This window comes from Thermobia domestica, chromosome 9, assembly GCF_964235325.1.
Source record: "Thermobia domestica chromosome 9, izTheDome1.hap1.1, whole genome shotgun sequence".
Classification (NCBI taxonomy): Eukaryota; Metazoa; Arthropoda; class Insecta; order Zygentoma; family Lepismatidae; genus Thermobia; species Thermobia domestica.
In genome coordinates, this window is record NC_137462.1 from 239273183 (window position 1) to 239285672 (window position 12490).

The 12490-nt window shown below is 33.5% G+C and overlaps 1 protein-coding gene across 2 annotated transcripts in view; it reads right to left on the reverse strand.

Moving 5' to 3' along the window:
- LOC145660632 (uncharacterized) overlaps nucleotides 1–12490 on the reverse strand; it is an 851473-nt gene that overhangs the window by 374559 nt on the left and 464424 nt on the right. For both annotated transcript variants that reach the window (XM_081725913.1, XM_081725912.1), the window contains exon 3: nucleotides 562–734. In XM_081725913.1, coding sequence (XP_081582039.1) covers nucleotides 562–734 — 173 coding nt within the window. The remainder of the gene's footprint in view (nucleotides 1–561; nucleotides 735–12490) is intronic.

Consider the following 12490-nt stretch of genomic DNA (forward strand, 5'->3'; position numbering starts at 1 on the left):
CTATCTTAATCAAACAAGCGTGAAATTCAGGGCTATCATGATCAATCTACACAAGTAGAAAAAAATGAAATCCAAAACTCAAATTCGAGCACGTGTTTTTAATGATGCACATTACACGTACCTAGTAAGAAACTTCAATCACAAACAAATCAACGATATAATTATTATCTATCGGTTTCTGAAATAAAGTGTCCGGGAGAACTATAAAATTTCAGTGGATTTCTAAGGGAAACAAGGTATTCAACTGCATTTGACTTGTAATTCACGAGCAGGAAAAGTACATGATGTTAGAAATATCAAAGAAGAAATGATGATACGAGGATCAACTGAATCTTAAATACCCATAAAATGTGAATAAAGCAAACGCTTATTACTATTAATCTGTGTTACATTATTCGCAATACACCATTTTCTTCACCAGGTATATTATTTAATGTGTCAGTATCTGATGAAGACATTCATATGTTGTTGAAGATTAGTAATAATAGGTATTTGCTTAGGTCGGTTTTATTTTATGTTACAAGTAGTTCCAAAGTTAGAATGAGAAACAGAGATAATTACCTGGATCGTACAACAAGCTTCTTCTGACTACGTAATTCGCCTCAGGAATTTTGAGTTCGCATTCGAAAATCGTTGGGGTCTGCAATTCGTCATCTTCAATTATCTTCGATGCTGTGATATTATAAGCCCCGTTCTCCCATGCTGTCTGAAGTACGACTCCATCAATTGAAAGTCTGAAAAAAATGAAATAATTAAACGTATTAAAAGTGGATAATCTTGAATCATGATATTGTGTGTTTTAAATTTAAAGTTTTTTTTATTTTTTTTTTAAAAATAAGTAGAATATAATCGTATTATTGCACTAAGTTGATAATATTTTAATAATCAAATTCTTGAAATAACTCTATGTTATCAAAGATAACGTTAAGATTTCTGAGGGCATGTCTTACTAATAAATGAAACAGCTGCGAATGTGAAAAGAATTATCTGGATCTTTTACAATGTATAATGATTTGAAACAGATTGATCAGTTACTGACGTTTTTCTGTAATTTTGCATTAGGCTTCGCAATTTAGAAAATTAATGGTTTACACCAGAAATTTACCATTTGATAATAACAATGAACTACTTGAATATATTTGATAGAAGCTGATATTTGATCAGAGTAAGAATATAAGAGTATGTGTATTATCGCGTGGAAATAAGTCGATCTCGAATTGGGTGGGTATAAAATTAAGAACATGGATACGCCTAGAAACTGTATTCAAGAAACAACTGAAACATACAAAACATACTACAGTATATATACGAGCGGCACGGTACATGTGAGAATAAGGTACTTGGGTAGAATTTTTGCTATATATGAATGTTAGGTAGATTGATACAAATAATCTTTCCTGAATTAACTTGAACACAATAATATTAACTGGTGAAGTTTTTTTTCTTTGGCGATCAACTTCTATGTTTCTGGATTCATAAAATAAAATGGTTGAATTCCAGTGCTTGATTTTTTAATTGACGTTCTTTCACTGCTCTTATTGTTTGAAATTACTTAAAGTCACTTATAGCAGCATGAAAGATGTTTGTTTTACTTATTTCTTAGCTACAATGCTTCGAAGTGACATATGTAGAAGGTAGCTTTCTCGGTCAGGTACATAATTAATGACGTCTTTATTGTCATAGAATTAATTGGAATGTTTGAATTAAACAGAATTTCGTGTAATGATGTTTATTTGCTCAACGTTCTAGCATAATTCATGTTTGTTCTTAGAAGTGTTAGCATTACCTGTGTTGATATGTCATTACCTTCTAATACCCTTTCACTTAAAACACTTTTCTCGAAATTATATCCAGTAATATGGAGTAAAGTGCATTATCATACATAAAAAGTTTGCACTTTTAAAATATCCTTTAAATATGTAGTTGATTAAAAATATTTTTTTAAATGTAGATAATACCAGGGTTCCTTAAATGTGTAACTTGGTAGACTTACAGGGTTGTCTCGAAATATGTAAATATTACCACTGATATTATGTTTAATCTACATTGTTTTCGAACATGACCATACTTTTACTGATAACAAGGAAGTAAAATTGACGTGGTACAGAAAAAAATAGGTGGATGTATTAAATTTGATTCCACAATTTGAAAAAGATCAGATGTGAACAACTTTCTCAGAAGTCCTACTACAAAGAAAACGATAATCTTATAATTGAATTTCCAAAGCATATACTTACTCCACTTTTTCATAATAAATTGTTCGTAAATTTAAAATACATGTTTCATTTTTCTGTCCGTGAATACCATATATAGAGGCAGCGACACAGATCTACAGGATATGGTAAATGAACTTGATTTGAAGGGAAGGGAAGTCAAGTAGAAAATTAATATGGAAAAGACTAAGGTAATGGTTAACAACTTCGCAAGGAAGGCAAGGATTGATGTTGAAATTACGGAATTAAAAGAAGACATCTGGGACAGAAAATACAAACACTTAGAGATGGAAACACTGAAGAAGAAATTAACTGACGTATTAAGTCAGGCTGAAATACATTCAGAAGGATGCCTAAAGCATAAAATTTCAAATGAATATATTGTCTGTTTTCAAATATGGAAGGCTAAGAAATCACACATGAAGACCGGGTTCGATTCCAGGTAAAAGTGGTTCAGATTCCACGTTAAGCTGTAGATACATGCCTCATACAGACACACTGCTGGAAGAGATGCTAAACTCAAATCAAATCGAAATCATATATATGATTAGCTAAAGTACTCCTTCTTTGCACGAGGAGAATAGGTCTATGGCAAACATTTCAACTTCTTTCTCTCTTAGAATATGAACTTCAATCAAAGTGTTGAGATTCGCATATATTATTCTGAACCTTCTATCCACTTAGCATGTAACCTTCAATCAAGTATTATAAAAGTTCCAAATTCATTTCAAACAAGTGAGTCTTTCACCTATTGCAATCACAAACAACAAATTTGGAAAAGATACCTCTTGGAAAAGATACAGTTTTTGCAAAATATTGACAATTATGCTGTCGAAGTGCCACAATATTAGACCCACTGAATTGGGTTACCAGTATCTTTCTCTTTTAAATTTTTACCATATTGCATGACGAGTAGAAGCGACTGAAGTCCTTACATTCACTGGTTCAATAATACTATATTATCTAGGGATGGCCAGAACCGGTTCCTGGTGGAACCTGTTTTCGGGTCTGAACGGATCCGGTTCTAGAAGATCCGGTTCCGGAACCGGTTCTTCGGATCCAGGTCTGGAACCAGTTCGTCGGATCCAGATCTGGAACCGGTTCCTAAGATCCGGTTCTGGAACCGGGTTTTCAGATCCAGATCTGGAACCGGTTCTTAAGATCCGGTTCTGGAACCGGGTTTTCGGATCCAGGTCTGGAACCAGTTCCTAAGATCCGGTTCTGGAACCGGGTTTTCGGATCCAGGTCCAGAAACGGTTCCAGAACCGGTTCTGAAAACCGGATCTTCGAGAACCGGTTCCGCCGGAACCGGAACTTTGTGGCCATACCTAATTTTATCACTAAGCATTTCAGTTGATTGTGATAATTTTTGTGTACAGAGCATGTACATACTTTCATGCAATTTGTTTCAGTTAATCTATTTATGAAGTTGAATTATATGTATTTCTGTGTATATGTATTTCTGTGTATATGTATTTCTGTGTATTATATGTATTATTTATGTGTTCAATCCATATTAGCAGTGTTACTGGAGTCACAGTTAACTGCGATGGATATTTTAGAGATTATGGTTATCAATTAACATAATTTCGGGGTACATATATATTCGTTGGGTTTTAGTTATCTGAATTTATTATTCCATATTTTATTATTGGTGGTTTCGTGCACAGAAAAATAAAAATATAATTCATTGAGTGTTCTTGATTGAAACCAAAGACTTAAACTGTAATAACATAAATCATTATGATCATTTCGAGGTCCATAATTGTTATCAATATTAATATTTCGGGCCATGATGGAACTCTTTTTTGTTCAATCACTTTACTTTGCAACTTATAAATTTGAAAAATAATGTCTATACTCTAGCTATATTTTGTACCAATGAAAGCTAAATTAAAAATAACAATTTGAATGTTTTGAGTACTGACTTGTTTTGTATATTTAACTGTTAAAATCAATAAAATTATATGTAACCTACTTTAATGCTTACACACATTCTACATGGAATCATTAGAAATACGAAACAATGAAAATGTAATGGTAAATCAGTGCCGTTTTCCTATTATTCTCACATAATATTATCTCTGACATTAAACACACTGCATGTTGTGTAAACACGCCCCTGAGTAATTAGTCAGTGGCAAACGAGTGTTATTTCATTTCGAATATGTGATTACAATTACAATCAAAGAAATACGTCTAATTTCTCTCCATGCGAGCGCATTTGTTGTTTTTCATTTAATGACTAGATGCGTAAAACACAATGAAATGATGTAATGGAATCAATAATATCCTCTCTCTAATATTTTGCATCTAGCAAATGGATGTAGTAAGGACCATCCGATCAATATAAGCCTTGACCACAAAAGCGATTTGGTGGATATTAATATAGATGACGTTGTCTGATTACCAGGTGTGAATTATTAAAGAAGGTGTCCCCTTCCTTCATTCTAGCGGCATGAGCTTTTGTATAATTAATAGTTATAACGTTGTCTAATTTGAATTGCAATGAGTATTATTTTCGGGACAGATTTCCAGCAATTTTGTATTATATGCATACAGTTAACACTGGATCGTTATTAAAAAACAAAGCTCATAAAGTAATTTCAAAACATACACCCCAACACACATATATTCAGAGAAGGAGAAAAAACTAATTTGCCCCATCTACATATTTATTACATTTTACTCACGCATGAAAGGCCACACAATAGTTAATTTTGCGCTTAGCATTACTGCCTTAAATAATACACTTTTTCTGTTGTAAGGTTATATTTTCCATTTATACTACAGGACTTCATTTGATAAGAGTAATTTGCACTATATTGTTTATTCAGCTGTAAAACCCTTAATATTCTCATTAATAATAATGTCCAATTTTCTACTTTCATAGTATTATTAATCATTGAAGTAACAATACATTTTAGTCATGTTCTCCCAAATTACCAATACAGTCATTGTATTGTAACACAATAATGAAATGTTAGTTTCATACACGAACATTCATAAACATCTGCAGAAATGACTTATTTATTTTATTTCATTTTACAATATGTGTGTATTCTTGCAAATAGGTTTATATGTATAGTAGCTAAAACCTATTCTTTGCACAAGAAGAATAGGTCTTTGGGAAATATCTCAAAAGTATGTTGGAATCCCAACTCCGTCTCCATTGCGATGTTCATTGAATCTCAATGAAATTATTTATATATATAATAGAGCTCGATCCAAATGTAAACTACATTCAAAATTCATTATAAGCACTGCAGCTTTATTCATTCTGAAAAAATTAAAAAATGCTGTTTCCTCCTTAGGACACGCATTTCAATCTGAGTCTAACAACAAAAACAAGGCCAATCCAGCTGCTAAGTATGTCGGAAAGTTCATTTTAAACGGTTCAATCGTTTTGACACTTTCGCCATTTTACGAATACAAATCAAAAGATTAAAATATTATAGAAATTGAGCTCTTCTTTCTTTTAAAAATGGAAACTTAAAAAACGATGGAAGACATCTCAGATTAGTTCTAATAAGAAACTATGGAAGACATCTCAGATTAGTTCTAATAAGACGCTTATATACTGAGTTGCATCTGCCCAACTTGAAAGGCTCGTGTAAGATCCTATTTTTAGCATACGTTCTAGGTTCCAAAGTTCATTTCAAACGGTTCAACGGTTTTACCGTGATGGTGAGACAGGATGCTTTTTAATATCAAGAGAAAAATAGAGAAATTGTCTCCTTTCTCACACTCTTAGAAGTGCAGTTTTCAAAAAATGCTGGGAAACGTGCCTATACCGAGTTTCATCTCCCTAAGTACAGGGACTCCTGAGATACTATACGTTTGGCAAATTCTTGAACGCCTTCTCTCCTTAAAATACGAAATGCAATTGAAGTAACATGGTAAAAATCACAGAATAACAAAACTGCTAACATTAAAAAAAATAGTTTCATACTATATACTTGTATATCATTATATTACATAATATATATAAGATTATTATCGGAACTACATACAGAAAGTAAATAATTATCATTGTATAACTCAGAAGGATCCAATGAAAAGAAGAAAAATTCTTTAGATGACATTATTTATCACTACAATATATACTATGTTTGGGTTCTAAGAACGTTATGTCAGAATCTAATCATATATTTTTCTACCAATGTATTTCTCTCTCACTACATTATATATATATATATTCGAAGAATATAAGAAAACATTGGGAGTTAAAAGAGAAAGCTAAAGATCGTGAAACGTGAAAGAAACATCTCCAAGCACAAACCTAAAATAAAAAAAAATAAATAAAACGTTAGTCCGAGGACTTGCCAAAACGCAGAATACTTAATAATAATAATAATAATAATAATAATAATAATAATAATAATAATAATAATAATAATAATAATAATAATAATAATGTTTCATAGAGGCTTGTACAGCCCGCAGCAAAAAACCTGCAACATGAGCATGTAAGTTTATTGTGGAACTACGTCTAACAGCGCAGAGAATCAGCATAACGCTAAGTGGCACGAATCACGCCAGGAATAACCTGAACTTCCTCAACTGCAAACTTATTTTGGAGCAAAAGACTTCGTTGTTTCACAATAAACTTACATGCTCATGTTGCAGGTTTTTGCTGAGGACTGTACCACTTGCTTCTCTTCATTTAGTGGTGATTCTTTTTTTCCTTTTATTGATGTAAAAAGTGCATATGTTACCACACTTATCTTCTCAGAATCTGATATATTCAAAATTATAGAATGGGTAATGTACATGGACTTTTTCTGTTTCAACTTTCGTTTCATCTAACTCTGATTTTCTTAGCATATTATTTTCTTCGTTAGTACCCCTTTTATTCAAAACAACTCAGAAGACAGAAGAAACTAAACGTTAATGGAAAGGTAGTTAATTGATTTTCTCTCACTGTCAGTATTAACGTGAACACTTTAAAATATTTCGTGTAAATTACCGAAACAAATTATTGCTTTGATCACAAGACCCTTTGAACTCAACCCAGTTTGCACGCTTCTTCACAACAAGTAACTCAATTTGATTAAACCTCTGGAAGGCATTTTATCTTCTTTCATATTGCTTAGCGCACAACATGAAATGTAAAAAGATATTGGAAAAACCTGAGATCTACAAGAGAGAATAAGGTGGTTTTCTGAGCATACAAAAACCTCTAGTCTTTACACATGGTTCAAACCAAAAACAAAACACACTACTTAGAGTGTTTACAAGTACTTTGAAGTTTCCGCTACAAAGTATTTTCTTTACCGTATAAGACAGCTAGAGAGCTTTGTTTTAAAGCAAAATTAGTGTTTTCCTTCAGGCTTCGAAACTTAGCACGATACTTGTATTTGAAAACTAAAATATCTACGAACAAAATAAAGAGGAAGTAATGCTTTCAAGTAATAGTTAATGTACGTGAATAAAAAAATGTCAGGCTGTACTTAACGCACAACCATTGCAATAAAAATACACATTAATGATTTATGCTTTAAGTTCTAATGCAGAACCAAGGTTATAAAGGAAAGATTGTGGCCTATCAAAGTGATAACTACACTGGATTCTAGTCTCATCGTCATTTGAAAACTATCATGCAACATTATCTCGTGCAGTATAGGGCCTTCCCATTACACTATGAAACCTCAAAAAGAAATCCCTTGAAACTATAGGTTTATGGTTAGCGTATGCGCTTTCAGAAGTCCCGAATTTGATTCCAAGTGGTAACCAGGGCCGGATTAAGGAGACTGTATCTACTCTGATCAAAATCTCAACTGGCTATCTAAAAAAAGAACCCATTAAGATACAGTCATCAGCATAAAATAAAATTTGACAAAAAAATTAAACATATTCCCTTAACTTTCCTATTGTACTTTCACAGATGTGTATTAGACAAAGTCAGCAGAGCCCACATATTTTTCTTGCCGCGGGCCTCCAGATGGGTAATCCAGACCTGGCGATAATTCAAGTGATTCGAGTTCTGTTAAGATGTAGGTCTATATGTCATGTAGTCCTACTGTTGAAAGAAATTTTAAACTTTTATACAACTAACTATCATACAAAAGAAATAAATAGTAACATTACACTACTGCTAAAGGCTGTACTATTAGGCTTAAATGAAATGAAATAGTTTATAATCTATAATTATGTATTTTAAATTGACAATAAATTTAACTGAAGACGATAAAAGAGTAATTTAGTAAACAAAGTAAATGAAAGGTGATAACAGAAGAAAGTTCATGGACACACTATTGCACAACACAAAATTTTAAGGTGTGGAATGCAGGCTATCGTTCTCAGCATGAAAGTTCGATTTGGCATCAGAGGAAATGTTCTATACGTAAACATATATGTCTTGCACGAAATACGTATATTCTAGTATTTATATCATTTGACCACTGTGGGATTTAAAAGAAAAATAAAAATATTTCATTAATGGTAGATCATATATTTTAAGAAAAGGGTTACTTTTTATGTTTACACATAGATAATAACAAAGATGTTAGATATTAATATGTGCTGCAAATATGAAAATTATGAGACTCCTAACATAACGGCAGTTTGTTTAAATATCTATTAGAAGCTTTAGCTAAGCATCCCATATTAGTAAGTAAAACCACCTGCTTCAGCACAAGTACCAGCAAGCAGCCGACGAATGCCTTACACCGATAGAACACGAAGAGGACACGAAGAGATACGAAGATTACCCCTTCAATCTCTCCACAGGCCCCACCTCCAAAGATTGGCTATATAAATGAACACCTTCAGATAACTGGTTATATCTTGCCTATCTCTTCAAGCTATAACAGTCGGGAGGGAATCCTTTAATCTACCTCTGTACTGCAATGGACAAGAGGTATCCTTTAGACGTAGCTGCTACGGGCAGAGTCATTTTTAACAATAACCCATAAGCTCCGAGGTCCAATTTTACAAGAAAGAACTTTTTCAGACTTATTTATTTGTAATCTAGTGTACAAATTATGAAGATATCTTTATTTGAAAAAGGTGAGGGAAAACTCATCGAATATTAATCTATCGAATATTACATTATGGTCCGAATTCTAACAATAGTGGCTTGTTTCAAGATTACATGCTACGCTATACAAAGTATGGGAAGTCTTAGGGAACAACTATGGTCGACCATCTTTCTGTCTGTCTATAAACAGATATCAGATTAAAGGCAGTAAGAGATGGCAAGAAATGTTTTATACACATGGATTCATAGTCTCAAGACGAATTCCATCTCCGCCCTTAACTCTAGCACTTATGGTTTCTATATCCTCACAGTTTTGAAGTTTATCTGTTTCATAAAAAAATTATCATTGATTTATTAGCTTTGGCTTAATAAAACTTTTAAAAAATATGGACACAACACAGGATGCGCGCACATAGTGTAAAGCTGCTAACAAATTGAGATTTCTGGCATTATCTTTCATCTTTCTTTCCATATATAAAACCTTTTACTCCCAAAACTAATGTTCGAAGAAGTGCGTGTTATAAGCTTGTAGGTGTTGGCATACTGAAATATAGCAGGAACCGATTATACCCAGAAAGATAAAGAACTGTGCCATAGTGTAAAAGGAAGGTAAGCAAATCTCTTAAACTAAAAGAACATTGCATCTTTATCACCTCTACAAAGAAGATGAACAATTTCCTCACTAGAACGTACTTTGCTTCTTGAGCTTTTGTTCTTCAAAGGCAAGGAGTTTGAGAAAAGAGAAATGCCCAAAAGAAAAATGTGTTTCTTTGTTTAGTAAAGGACTTTTGCCTGATAAAGAACAGTATTTCACTTGTAAACGAGAAGAAAATATGGTAACATGAGTATGTGTAGGTAAAACTAAGTTTAAAAGAGAATAATTATTTGTCATGCATAGATAATTTAAAGTATTGCTTATACCTTTCTTCATGACCGGACCATTTTCTAACAATTTCATAATTTTCTTTGTGTCTTAATACTGTCTTTCCTTTACTCAATACACTGATAATAATAATAATAATAATAATAATAATAATAATAATAATAATAATAATAATAATAATAATAATAATAATAATAATAATAATAATAATAATAATATCCACTGAGTAATAATAATATTTTCCATGGTTCTGCGATACACAAAAGGAATAAAATTTTAAATCAATAGAAAATACTAGCGTTGATTACCTGCTTCGCTGGATTGAAATAAGACGGCATCAAGTGTCAGCGACCCCAAAAACTATGGATTCGACACTAATATCTCTCATTTTCGATCATTTTATATATCTCCTCCTACTTGAACTTCCAGGTCTGAATTTGGATTTAAACGACATCGAAAACAATCACTGTTTATCTCAGCGACCCCGAAAACTATGGATTCGACACTAACATCGGTCAGTTTCAATTATTTTTAAGTACTTCCTCTTCCCCTAAGTTACACTGTCAAAGTGAAATGATGAAAATCATCAGGTCCAAACTTTATGTTTTTGACAAAATTGATGGAGATCGGTCATGTAGTTCAAGAGTTAAGTTTTACTTTTATATATATATGTATGTATATGTATGTAAAACTTAATAATCGAAGGAGGTAGTAATACGAAGGAACAAGGTGAGGACTATATGCTGGGTGTGGCATCAGTTCGACGCCATTAAGTTCCAGACATTATTGTTGTGTTTCTCGAGCCTAGTGGAGAAGTTTTGCTTTAACCTGTTGCAGCAGCGTGCGTTTGCAGTTCACCAACGCGGGATGTTTTTGGGGTTGTGCGACATGCATTCGCTTCAACTGTTCGGAATAAAGATCAGAATTGATGGTATGACCGTTAGGAACGATCTCAAAATAAATTATCCCCCTCATAGTTCCATAACTCATAAAGCATCACTTTATACTCGTACTGTTCTGAAGCTAGCCTTGCTCAACCGGTGATTCTACACATTCGAACTTCGGAAAAGCACCCACTTTTCGTCATGTCACAACCGGTTACAGGAAACGCACAGCACGGGGATTTTACAGTAGTTGTTAGCACATATCCACTCTCGTCTGGGCCTGAGCTGGAATGAATCTATGTGGCACGATGCGGCGGCAGGTCTTGGTCTTTTCACGATTTCATGAAGGTGATAGACTGCAGCGGACTGAGTCATGCCGGGTTGGTTAGACAAATGTCACAAACTAGTAAAAGGATTTTCTCAATGGCGTGTCATATGATCTCAGAATCTATTACCCTTTGGCGTACTGACCTTGGCTTTTGGCTTATCTTCCACATTTTTACAATCTGCTTAAAATTTCTGGAACCAACAAGTTAATGTGCTATGGTTAATTGCACCTCTCTCCTTTCGCATAACAATTGTCTTGGGTGTTTCTCGTAGCGTTATCCCCAGTTTGAATTCATTCAGTAACAGTTCACGTATCAGTTGTTGTTAAGCATTCATCGTCATTGCCAGTAAAAACTAGATACTAATGGAATGGTGACTGCCGTAGTAAATGGTTTGCTTAGTATATTACCTCCTGGGCAAGTTTGATCTTATATATACGACCGATCACGGCATATCACGCCCGTGATGTTTGGGTTGTGGAAATAATGCAATGCTTACGATTCTTCTTTGTATAAATGCTTTAAGAAGGGCTCTCAGCTGCTTTTGTAACAATTAAAATACACTGACAGGATTCGTTTCAATTATAAATAGACGGTCATTCCGTAAAAATAGACAAATATTTACTGCACCGAGGTATTAAAATTAAACGTAATGCTAAGTAACAGGTAGGTTTACTTAGTATAGCTCAGGCAGATTGCTCAGTTTCTTTTCATTAAAATTCACAACACTTTGTATAGTAAGCTAGAGACTAGAAATGGTAGGAACTGGAGTGAAGAATAGATTTAAAAAATAGGAATACCTACACCAGAACTCAGTAATTACGTCTCGTTACACAAATACTCATTTGTGTACATTAACTAATATTCCTCCGATGTAAGGTATATTGAATTCATCATAGTATCAACACGGTAGATTCTTTCCAGAACAGGCCCGCGATGGCTCAGTGGTAGAGCGTTCACCTCTGGTGCATGGGGTCCCTGATTCGACCCCAGCTAGCACCAAGGGGACTTTGTGGTGGAAAAATATTGTGTGCATGGATTTCCTCTGGGTTCTCCCGTTTCTTCATTCCACCATTTCATTCATCTCTCATCATCACTGTCTCTTTTAGTTTACACGGCATAATCGTGGGATGTAAAACTCAAATATTTCATTTCATGTTTGTTCCCAGAACTATAAGCTTGATGATTGAAAGATATGAACA